The sequence below is a fragment of the Leuresthes tenuis genome, unplaced genomic scaffold, assembly GCF_036924035.1.
Source record: "Leuresthes tenuis unplaced genomic scaffold, fLeuTen1.0.hap1 SCAF_16, whole genome shotgun sequence".
Taxonomy (NCBI): Eukaryota; Metazoa; Chordata; class Actinopteri; order Atheriniformes; family Atherinopsidae; genus Leuresthes; species Leuresthes tenuis.
The window spans coordinates 30,970,099-30,982,337 of record NW_027325370.1 but is presented as its reverse complement, the minus strand read 5'-3'; the positions used below and the strand labels follow the sequence as shown (position 1 = coordinate 30,982,337).

General features: G+C 40.5%; 1 protein-coding gene across 2 annotated transcripts in view; it reads left to right on the top strand.

Moving 5' to 3' along the window:
- Positions 1-12,239, top strand: part of LOC140271971 (histone-lysine N-methyltransferase SUV39H1-like) — a 39,405-nt gene that overhangs the window by 7,183 nt on the left and 19,983 nt on the right. The window contains exons 4-6 of one of the 2 annotated variants that reach the window (XR_011907874.1): positions 483-629; positions 1,004-1,133; positions 3,980-4,726. Coding sequence is in view for 1 of the 2 variants with exons in the window: in XM_072367268.1 (XP_072223369.1) it covers positions 483-629; positions 1,004-1,133; positions 3,980-4,113 (411 nt within the window). In the remaining variant the exon portion in view is untranslated. Of the gene's footprint in view, positions 1-482; positions 630-1,003; positions 1,134-3,979; positions 4,917-12,239 lie in introns of those variants that run through there. The other variant, XM_072367268.1, reaches the window with a different exon arrangement.

The following is a 12,239-nucleotide window of genomic DNA, read 5'->3' as shown; positions in this document are numbered from 1 at the left end:
GGAGCTACACGCATGGAAGCTTCTGCCTCATCAGGATATAGATGAAGCCAAAATTCAGAACCAATATATTTTTTTAATTGTTTAATATTTTCAGTGATGTTAAGTTAGAATTAAATGCAGGTTTTACTTTATGTATTACTGCTGGCTTCACAAAATAACTTGACCTCAGTGACAAAAACGTCCTGATCTAGAACCTACACAACAGTAGCTATCCAGCTTTCTCAGACAGATATATGTATAATTATGCACAATTTTAAGATTAGCCAATTCCCTCTTTATGTTTCTGTATTTAGCAGACGCTTTTATCCAAAGCCACTTACAAATGTTTATAATGTCTGCTCCAAACCTATTGAATTTGTCCTTCCTGTTTATAATCATTGGTGTGTTTCATTAGGCTTTTTTCCTAGGGCTACATATGTCTACACTTTGGCTAAATTGAAATATAAAAGACCAAGACTAAAATGATCCCATGTTTTCCTCAGATCATCACAACCGATGAAGCAGAGAGGAGGGGCCATTTTTATGACTGCCAGGGCTCTACATACCTTTTTGACCTGGATTATGTGGAAGATGTGTACACAGTGGATGCAGCTCACCTTGGAAACATTTCCCACTTTGTCAACCACAGTGTGAGTGTTTTGAGGGTGCATTCACTGCTGTTTAACAGCACCTTTTTGACAGGTCGCTCTGCCAGCCTAAGTACGGACTTGGGCTCAACGTTGTCACGACACTGAGACTTTCAAAGGAGGTGAAATCAATACTTTGTCATTTGGATTGAAAAATCAAAGTCAAGTCAGAGGCAAAACTTCTTACTACCTTATTTGGAGACCAGACTATATTTGGTATTCTACTTTAGATGTTATTATTTTTAAAGGATCTAGATTTCTAGCACTGGCTATGACTTAAACTTCTGGAATTTTTTCTTTCTTTACTTGTTCTATGAAAGCATAATCTTGAGTGTGGATGAAAAGCCCCTTATACAGTTTTGCTTTTTATCTTGTAGTGTAATCCCAACCTTCAGGTTTTCAATGTGTTCATTGACAACATTGATGAGAGACTTCCGAGAATTGCTTTATTTTCAACACGTGCTATTCGGGCAGGAGAGGAACTGACCTTTGACTACAAGATGCAAAGTAAGTCTATTCATTTTGCATGAACTACCTAAATAAATCTATTTAGTTCTGTCGGCAGTTCTTGAATTGGAAGATGTCTTGACACTAAGGATGCAACGGTACTCGGTAAAATATTGAACCGTTCGCTCCGCTATGCACGGGACAATACACCCTTATGGACCGCAGGTTTTCAGCTTTGCAATTCATTTTGTGCTGATGCTTTAGAGGCCAATGTGTGTGCCTGTCCAGGCAGGTGAAAAGCCCTCCCCGCGAGTTAATGTCCAATCACTGTTGTGCCTCCACCCATGCACCCCCTGTCAGTCACACTGTTGTAACTGGAGGCGGGTTCAAAGTTCAGCTCGCACACGGAAGAAAAAAGAAAACAAAGAGGCATGGCCAGCACCAGCGGAGGAGTTGAGAGCAGTAGACGAGCCATCGGGAGCACCAGGACATTTCCCGGTGGCCTGGCCCCCGAACTGGCCCGCTCAGCGATTGCCGATGGTCGGTGGGCCGTCTGGTATCTGGTCAGGACGGCTGGGCTAACAGTGGAGTAATATTCCGTTAGTTGGACTGATTTACATTGAGTGGATGGCTTTTGTGTGCTGCCACTAATGGTGCGTTCAAGTTGTACACGAATGTCGGAATTTCTGAGCTCCTCATCAGAACTTTAATTTTACCATTTGAAAGTTGTTTAGTAACTGTGAACTTTAAAGAAAAGTGTTAAATTATTCAGAACACCAGAGATACTGGTGATGTTTACAGTTTTAGCTGACAAGCAAAATAAAAAGAGAATTCTGGGAGGAAATTTAAAAAAAAAAAAAAAAAAAAAACACGTACCGAAACTATGGCCCAAAAACCAAGGTATGGACCGTACCGTGGGTTACCTGTGCCGTTACACCCCTACTAGACACAATTATAAGCACCTCATTGTGAAAATTGTGTAATTCGGCTTGTGCTCGAGCTAATTTGCATCTTTCTGGATGTGGTACTTTCTTTTGGAGGCCAGGATGTTAGGTCTGTTGAAAGGCTTGCACTGCAGACCCATCTCACCTGATTGGTCTTAACAGTTAATTCCTTTTGTCACTATTACTGAACCATGCTGAATCAGACTTTTTAGCTCTTGTAATGATGAAGCAAAGCTTAGAAATGGAAATTCATCAAGCTCTAAAATGTATTCACTGGAACAGTCATCAATAAATTGTCATCAGTTCAAAACAGAATTTTCTCTCCTTTGTATTCTACATTATGTAAATTAAGATTTTTTTCTATTCTTAAGTTCAGTGTTATTGCAAGGGCTCCTCGTCTGTTTGAGTTCCTGTGACAGCTATTTGGCATGAGGGATGTTTCAAGTAGAAATAAATATTCAAAATCACTGAATTATTTGACCATTTTCTTTAAAATTGAATGGTATTTTTTAGAAGAACCTTAAAATACAGGATCGCTTTGGTTTAGCATGTTCTCTTATTTAGCATCTAAGCTCACACTGTCACAGCCATATCACCAAGCCCTGCAGGAGGGAAACTTGCTGTTTTTTCTTTTCTTGATGTTGATGCATTACTATCAGGTGCTTGGTACACAACGCTGTGGCCCCCTGGTTCTGAAAATGTGTCATTCAATGAGCCGTGCAGGTATGCTAAAGAAAAAAATGATGATGAAAAAATTTCAAAGAAAAATAAAGGAAGTTGAAAAGTAGTGTTTGCATATAAATTCACTCCAAAATAAGATCTGGTGCTACCAATTATCCTGAGAAGTCCCATAATTAGATAAATAAGGCCCACCCATGTGCATTCGGTGTCAAATGATCTGTTCTGAAAGGCCCCAGTGTGCACGTTGCTGTTTCCCTGACAGTTTTTTATTTGGGCAAAACTGTGATGTTCTTCTTTTAATATTTTCTTATATTAAGGCATGTTTTTTTTTATTCAGTGTTTACTGTTTTACTCTTACTGTGCTGTTAGGGAGACTGAGAATCAGGAAATTTAAATTCCGATGTCTGCGTATGTTTGACAAAGTTGACAATAAAGCTGACTTTGACTTTGATGTCATCATATGTGTGTATACAAGTACAAGTGTACTGTAAATATGTTAACGGCAGTGTCTCGGCCCCCAGGAGCTCAAGGGCAGTTTCCCACTTTAAATGATTGGTGTACTTCAAAAGAGTCAGAGGCACCTAGTTTTTACGTTGAAAACTTCTCTCGTGTTGGTCAAAAGGAAACGTACATACAGTACCTCCGACGGGGGGGGGGGTTTTCCCCGTGCAAATACACCCATTGTGGCCCAGCAGAGACCACCTTGTCACAGGCTTATAATTTCAGCTTTCACATTAGCACCAGTCTCACAGGTGTGTGTCGGTTCAGTGTTGGAGCAGTGCTCCCTACGCACTCTGTCTGCATGCACAACTCAATTGTTTGAATTCCTAAAGTTGTTTTGAGCTTTTTCAGCTTCCGTCTACACCGTTCAGTTTGTTTTTACACATCAGCACCAGCGTCACGCTGATCATTGGAAGCAGGGTGATCATCTCAAATTTCCTTGCCTGAACCCACTTCTTACACAGTCAGAACTTTGTCTCTGGTTATCTTTAGACACTGGACTGTGAGTGTGTCTTTGAGCCTCTTTCACTGTCTGATGTTGGACTTCCATTAGCCACGATCATAGATTCTTTTTCCTCTGAGGCTGTGATGAAGATCACACAGCATTTTGAGAAGTCAATTCAGAAATGTTCAGTTTTACTGAACTCTGAGTAAGTAAATAATGTGTACACTTCTTTATAGTCACTTTTTAGAACAGTTGAGAAAATCTTGTCATTTGTCCAGAATTGTAAAGTCTTCTCACCAGAGCCTTTAACCTACTTAACTTTTGTTTGCTTCCAGTTGACCCAGTGGACACAGAAAGCACCAAAATGGACTCCAGTTTCAGTCTCGCAGGGCTCCCCACTTCCCCAAAGAAGAGGACTCGAGTGGAGTGTCGGTGTGGATCAGCATCCTGTCGAAAATATCTCTTCTGACGTGGGACTGTTGGAAAAGCTGTAAAAAAGTGGAAAATTGTACAGATTTTATTTTTTTTAAATGAATGCCAGCATCGACTTTTTTTATAAATGAGCCAGGCAGACTTAAATTTCTTTTTTCTAAAAAAAAAAAAAAAAAAGATGAAATCTCATCAATGGATTAAGTCTAATGAGCTCCAATATTTTAAGTACATTATGTCTATTGTTCCAGTGCAGTGCACGAGTCCAAAACTGCACTAAAATGTAGTCTGCAAGTAGATTACATGTTCGAGTGTATTACTGCTTCAGTCTTAGTTTTTCTATTCCAGCAGTGCTGATCTGCAGTCTGCAAGCTGAGCTGCCACATGTGTACGGGCACGCCAGCGCAGAGGAGCGCAGGCTTTTACTCATGATGCTGTTGATTCCACTACACTGGTTTGACTTATGCCAGCGCAGCCAGATGCACACCGGAGTCCAGCTGTGGGCTCACCTTGACATGGCCAGTTATTGACTGAAATACCTATGTATGACTCCATGATGCTGTGGACTGTGTGAGAACAGATTGAAGATGTTCTGCTGCCTCTAACCTCCTCTGTGGGAGATCATGGTGCATGGAAGTACAGCTGAATTCACTGTTATAAAATCAGGATTTTATTAGAGCAGAGCGGCCGTCTGGAAAGCTGCAAGTGACCACCGGTTGATCTTAAAATGATGAAAAACCTTGCGCTCTCCTGGGAAAACTCTGTGAACTTTATTTGTTCTGTACATAGTTGTACTACATTTGCAGTGTTGACACAATGAATTGCATAAGTTTGGATAAATGAGCACACTTTCAGTGTAAATATCTCCACATTATTCAGGTCAAACGACAGAAGTTAGTAAAGTGGATGTTTCTCACCACCAGCACCTCGGTCAGCTGTCACAACTGGGTTTCTGATGAGGTGGAATCGGATTTATCTGAACACGTTATTAGGATAAAGCTCCAGTTGAAAAGAAGTTAAACCTGCACACAGGCTGTGGGAAATGTGAGCCTCAGCTGTGCCAACAACTCCTTATGTTGGTGTATGAAGAGGATGGGGAGCCAAAAGTAAATCTTCTGAATGTTTTATACCTTGATCATGAGTAAAATCTCATTTGTGAAGCAACACTCTGTTCTCCTCTTACCAAAGAAATGGTTTACATGAAAACTCAGATGTTCTTCTGTCTCATTTAGCAAACAGCACCGTGGATAAATAAGAACACTTCATGTGTGCTTGTGGTGAACTGGCCTTCTGTCTCTAAAGTCTTGTAATTCTGTACAGTGTCTGCCTCGGAGCCACGTAGCTGTTGCATTTAAACTTTTTCATTCCTGTGACTTCTCCATAGTTTGGAAAAAAAACAACAAAAAAAACATGGAAATGTTTCTGAAGACATTTGTATTCTTTATTAATTAGAGGATCCTTTACACCTTGTTGGAAATTCCTTTGAGGAACTCCACCATCCAGACGACTGAAAGGCCTCACCAGAGGAATGCGACTGATACTGTTATATGCTTAGAAAAGAAAGAGGATCATTGGCCAGATTAACCAGGTCTGCATCAGATGGGAGGGGGCATTTCTGGATTAGAGACATGTGTAGATCAGACACATGAATCAGTTCCACTCAGTTACTGTACACATGGATACTGGAACGCTTGGAACTGCAAAATCAACAAGGCGCCAAGATCCTTCACAATGTGGAAGATAACCCTTAAAGCCAATTCAAAGCCAAGTTACCATCAAGTGAAGCATCTACCAAAGAGATGCTCTGTCCCCTCTGCTGTGTGCAGGCCTAACCCCCCCCCACCCGTCCTCATCATCACAGAGTGGCAATAGATACCAGTTCTAAAGTGAAGACATTTCTTAATGCCCCGACATTTTTTCCATCCCGCTCGGGTCACAGTCAGCCATCACGCCAACGCGCACGCCATCACGCGACTGATTGGTTACTTGTGTGACAGAGTCATCCTGCACATGCATGAATGCATTTCAAAATATTGCCAGCCTGTTGATTGTTATTCACAGGTTGTGTTTTTCTAAGTTAAAGAAGTATTTTCAATGATGTTCTCCTACACCTGATAAAAGCAGCTGTGCTCTTTTGTATATTAACATTGTCTAATTGAATTTGCAGGTCTGCTAATTCTTGTTCTGCTTCGTCCGATAACTTCAGGTGTGTTTGGGAGAACTCTGCTAATCTGGAAGTCATTTTAGTTTCTTCAGTCTTAATAAACAAGCTTCCAGTACTACCAGACTTTCTCAGATGCTCACCACATTCAAACGGAGAGTTCCCAAGTGATGCCCAGTCTTTTATCCTCCTTAGCTTTATGCCAAAACTTTTGGATTCAATTTCCAATAAGGCGATATATTAGAAGAATGGTTATTATCTGAAAATGTAAAGGCTAACTGGATGCTTTATGATCAGCTTGAGGTGGAGCTGATATCTTAACTTCAGCCCAGTCTCTAGCTTTTATAGATGCGACACACAAGTTTATTCTGGATTGTTTTGAGGCAGATTTCTAGCTGCATGTAAAGAATGTTGTCATGTTAACTTATATCTCCAAATAGCTGTTCATCTATCATTTTACTTACAGACCATAACGCAAACTTTCACACATTCATCGATTCGCACCACAGGACACCTCACACACTCAATTCAGCTTTATTTATATAGAGCCAAATTACAACAAATTTAATCTCAAGGCACTTAAATAATACAGTCCAGTTTAAGCCAACTGGAATTCAATTCATTGTAATCATAATCCAATTAATTCATATCGATCTAATTCAAAAAATAATATCCTAGCTAAGGAAACCAACAGATTGCACCGAAACTTGTCTTCAGTCCAATCTCCCGTCCTGAGCGTGCCTGAGGCGACTGTGGAAAGGAACGACTCCCTTTTAACAGGAAGAAACCTCTGGCAGAACCAGAACCAGGAAGGGTGGCCATCCGCCTCGTCCAGCTGGGATTTGAGAAGACAGAAAAGAGGGAAAAGAGGGGGGAAAAACACCATAACGCCATTCAAAGGATATCTGTTGGAACAGGGAAACACAAGTTAATAACCACAATAATGTCACATGTACATAAAATCAATTGAGAAATTGAACGGGGAAAAAGAGCAAAGTGAGGAAAGGTGTGACAGATGAGGTCCCCCAGTAGTCTAAGCCTATAGCAGCTTAACTATGGGATGTTTCAAGATTACTTGAGCCATCCCTAACTATGAGCTTTATCAAAAAGGAAAGTTTTAAGCCTAATCTTAAGAGTGGAAAGGGTGTCTGCTTCCCGGACATTTACTGGCAGCTTATTCCACAGAGAGGGGCCTGATAACTGAAGGCTCTGCCTCCCATTCTACTTTTAGAAACTCTGGGAACAACAAGTAAACCTGCAGTTTGGGAGCGAAGTGCTCTGTTAGGAAAATATCTTACAATGAGATCTTTAAGATCCCACCTGTCATAGTCTTCTGTGTATTGTCTTTATCTGTCCTGTCCTTTTGTGTTCCTCTGTCGTTGATTCTAGTCCTCTCTGACTAAATCAAGGTTTTTTAATCAATAAAGCTTGTTAGATTAGTTTGTGAAAGAGGGCTGGTGAAGGACACACTCACTTGCACCTATGCACAAGAAGAAAAAAACAAACGAAGAATATTATGTGTTGGATGATGAACACTATTGTGAAACCACTGTTGCTGACACAAAGCAGTTTAGATTGTATGGACATACCTGTATAAAAAGCTGGTCAAAATACCCCCCCTTAAGCATTCACATGGAATAAAACCAGGAAATGTATCATTACATTCTGCTGGCATCTTCCATCCCAGCCACCAATGAGATTTTGTTGTGATTAAAGTGATTAAACGGCTGCGGGAGTGTGCACAGCCTGGTATTTAGTAGAGATGAGAAAGCACTTCGTAATGCTAGAACTGCTTATTATTCATTATTGATAGAAGAGAATAAGAATAATCCCAGGTTTCTTTTCAGCGCTGTAGCCAGGCTGACAAAGAGTCCGAGCTCTGTTGAGCCATGTATTCCTTTAACTCTCAGCAGTGATGATTTCATGAGATTCTTTATCAATAAAATTGTTTCTATCAGAAAGAAGATTAATGGAATCCTTCCCACTATTATCACTGATGTATCATCAAGTAGAGCAGCTTTAGAAGTGTCTTTAGAACCTGATTTGTATTCAGACAGCTTCTGCCCAGTTGATCTTTCTGAGCTAACAACAGCAATAGTCTCTTCTAAACCATCAACTTGTATGTTAGACCCAATCCCAACCAGACTGTTCAAGGAGGTTTTCCCCTTAATTGACACTTCCATATTAGATTTGATCAATCTGTCTTTGTTGACAGGATATGTACCTCAGACTTTTAAGGTTGCTGTAATGAAACCTTTACTTAAAAAACCTACTCTTGATTCAGAAGTGTTGGCTAATTATCGACCTATATCCAATCTCCCTTTTTTGTCTAAAGTTCTTGAAAAACTAGTTGCAGTTCAACTTTGTGATCATTTACATAGAAATAATCTGTTTGAAGAGTTTCAGTCAGGATTTAGAGTGCATCATAGCACAGAAACAGCACTGGTGAAAGTTACCAATGATCTCCTCTTAGCCTCTGATAGCGGACTTGTTTCTGTGCTTGTCCTGTTGGATCTCAGTGCTGCATTTGATACGATCGATCACAGCATTCTGTTACAGAGACTTGAACATGTTATTGGGATTAAAGGGACTGCATTAGGCTGGTTTAAGTCATATTTATCTGATAGATTCCAGTTTGTTTTTGTAAATGAAGAATCTTCCTCACACATTGGAGTAAGTCATGGAGTTCCTCAGGGTTCTGTGCTTGGACCAATTCTTTTTACTTTATACATGCTTCCATTAGGTAACATTATCAGACAGCATGGCATAAATTTCCATTGTTATGTTGATGATACTCAGCTGTACTTATCTATGAAACCAGATGAAACCAATAGGTTGGTCAGACTACAAGCCTGTCTTAAAGACATAAAGAGCTGGATGACTCAGAACTGTCTGCTTTTAAATTCAGACAAAACTGAAGTTGTTCTCTTTGGACCTGAGCGCTTCAGGGAGAAATTGTCTAGTTATATAGTTACTCTAGATGGTATTTCCTTGGCTTCTAGTTCTACAGTGAGGAACCTTGGAGTTATTTTTTACCAGAATTTATCATTTGACGCACATATGAAACTGGTTTCTAGGACTGCCTTCTTTCACCTTCGTAATATTGTTAAAATATTGTGAACATCCTGTCTCAGGGTGATGCAGAGAAACTAGTTCATGCATTTGTTACTTCAAGATTGGACTACTGTAATTCCTTATTATTGGGCTGTCCCACATATTTTCTGAAAAACCTCCAGCTGATCCAAAATGCTGCAGCCAGATTTCTGATGAGAACTAACAGGAGAGAACATGTTTCTCCAGTTTTAGCTTCTCTTCATCGGCTCCCTGTTCAATTCAGAATAGAATTTAAGATTCTTCTTCTCACATATAAAGCTCTTAATGACCGAGCTCCATCATATCTTAAAGATCTCATTGTAAGATATTTTCCTAACAGAGCACTTCGCTCCCAAACTGCAGGTTTACTTGTTGTTCCCAGAGTTTCTAAAAGTAGAATGGGAGGTAGAGCCTTCAGTTATCAGGCCCCTCTCTGTGGAACCAGCTGTCAGTAATTGTCCGGGAAGCAGACACCCTTTCCACTTTTAAGATTAGGCTTAAAACTTTCCTTTTTGACAAAGCTTATAGTTAGGGATGGCTCAGGTAATCCTGAAACATCCCATAGTTAAGCTGCTATGGGTATCCTTTGTAACAGGTATCCTTTGAATGGTGTTATGGTGTTTTCCCCCCCTCTTTTCCCTCTTCTCTGTCTTCTCAAACCCCAGCTAGTCGAGGCGGATGTTCACCCTTCCTGAGTCTGGTTCTGCTAGAGGTTTCTTCCTGAGTCTGGTTCTGCCAGAGGTTTCTTCCTGGTTCTGGTTCTGCCAGAGGTTTCTTCCTGTTAAAAGGGAGTTGTTCCTTTCCACAGTCGCCTCAGGCTCAGGACGATAGATTGGACTGAAGACAAGTTTCGGTGCAATCTGTTGGTTTCCTTAGCTAGGATATTGTTTTTGAATTGGCTCTACATGAATGAATTATATTATTTTGAAGTTAATTAATTGGATTTCATTGGACTATGATTACAATGAATTGAATTCCAATTGGCTTGAATTGGACTATATTATTTAAGTGCCTTCAGATGACAATTGTTATAATTTGGCGCTATATAAATAAAACTGAATTGAATTGAATTAACATGCGACATACAGTATGTGTCGCTGAGCAGGTGGATGAGCTGGGTCGGCTGCCCTGGACCACCTGCTGAAGGGTCCTGAGGCTGTGAAGCTAACACTGTACAGACTGAGAGCCGCTGTGTGAATGTGGCTTAGAGTTTCAAGCTAGTTTGTAAGCGGCTGAAAATGGATGGATGGAGTTTTATTGGATTCCTATCTTTTATCAAGGTGTACTTTTTTAATTGGACAGCAGGATTCTTTGTTTTCTGTTCTGTTCTCCCTCCACACTCTCAGTTCAGCTCTGCTGCACCTCTTCACTGTTTCAGCTCGCCACTTTGAGCTCTTCTCCGTCATTCAGGCTTCACCTGACGTCCTCTCTGTGTCTCTTTGCAGTGAAGTGGAGGATGATAGTTCGGTGCTTGGAGTCACTGCTTTCCTTTTTCCAATGAAATGTAGGAGCTTCTCCTTCTCCTGTGGGAGAATTTCTTTGATCACTTCTCAGTGATGGCCCTTCTTACCAGCCCCAGAAGTTCCATGGAGTTTTAACTTCCATTGATGACTGTAGCGTTCAAGCTTTGTTACACGACTCAAGCAAGTTACAATACTGTGTTAACTAGACTTTGCACATTATTTTCTTCTTAATGTCCACTAATTCATCATGCACATTTTCCATCTTTTCCTTCAAGGCATCACTTCTTGGATGGGGGATGCTTGAAATTGGCTCCCTGGCAACTTGGGACTTGCTTGGTGTTACCGGCAGAGGAGGAAATTCATCTGCATCCCTGTTTTGGAGATTGCAATGAGTTGCCCCATTGTAGTCATGGTCTTCATTAGCAGCTAAGCTAACTTTATCCAACATGTTGCAGTCACTGGGTCTTTTGTGAGCAAACTAGAGCATTTCTACAGTCATGGTAAATCTGTCAGAGGCATTTAACATCAAACAGCCTTTCAAAGATAACTTTCAAAGACAACAATGCTGCTGAACTGCTCAGAAAGCAGCACATTCTACTCAGCTACCATGTTGCCTTTTCCGCTGGGTCAGCATTACTGGTTTATACGTGCGCTCAGTTTCCCGTTTATCAGTGTCACAACACCTCGATTACTTCATTTTCCTTCAGGAGAAATAAAGATTTTTTTTATTTAATTTAATTATTGAGCTATATTAGGAAAAGTTGCGAGGGATCAGGTATGGGTATGATTTTGTACATGTTCTGGACATTTTGTACACATTTATAGCGCACATATTTTTCCCATTTTGTGACGGCACCAAAGCTGTGCAGTCTTTCATCCATGAGGCTCCTGTTCTTTACCAGGTCTTAAAATGAGGTAAATCCAACACGACATATTACATGAAACAAAACTGTCCAGAACATCATCTACCCAACATGAGTGATACTGGCCAGGTGTGTTCACTGTGTTCACAGAGCTCAGCAAACACACCGTGGAGGGTAGTGTTATTGCTGGGTATGATGGCGGTGACCCGAGCATAATAATTATGTCATTTCAGGAACTGGCTTTAGGTTAGTGTGTTATACATGTATGATTCCTGTTATCGTCATGAATTTCTTTTTTTTTCATGTGCAACAGCCCTAATCGCAACCAGACCCCCTAAGGTAACGTTTGGCCTTGGCTCTGGTCCCTCATAATAACTACTGGTCCCAGTATTCAATTTCAGTTAATTTTTATTCCTAAAGCACCAAATCACAACAAATGTCATCTCAAGGCACTTCAAAGATACACTCCAATTCAAACCAATTAGAATCCAATTCATTGCAATACAATTATAATCCAATCAATTCCAAATGAGTCAAATTCACAGTAGCTATTAATGGGGGAACAGGGTCGGTTAATAAAGCAGAA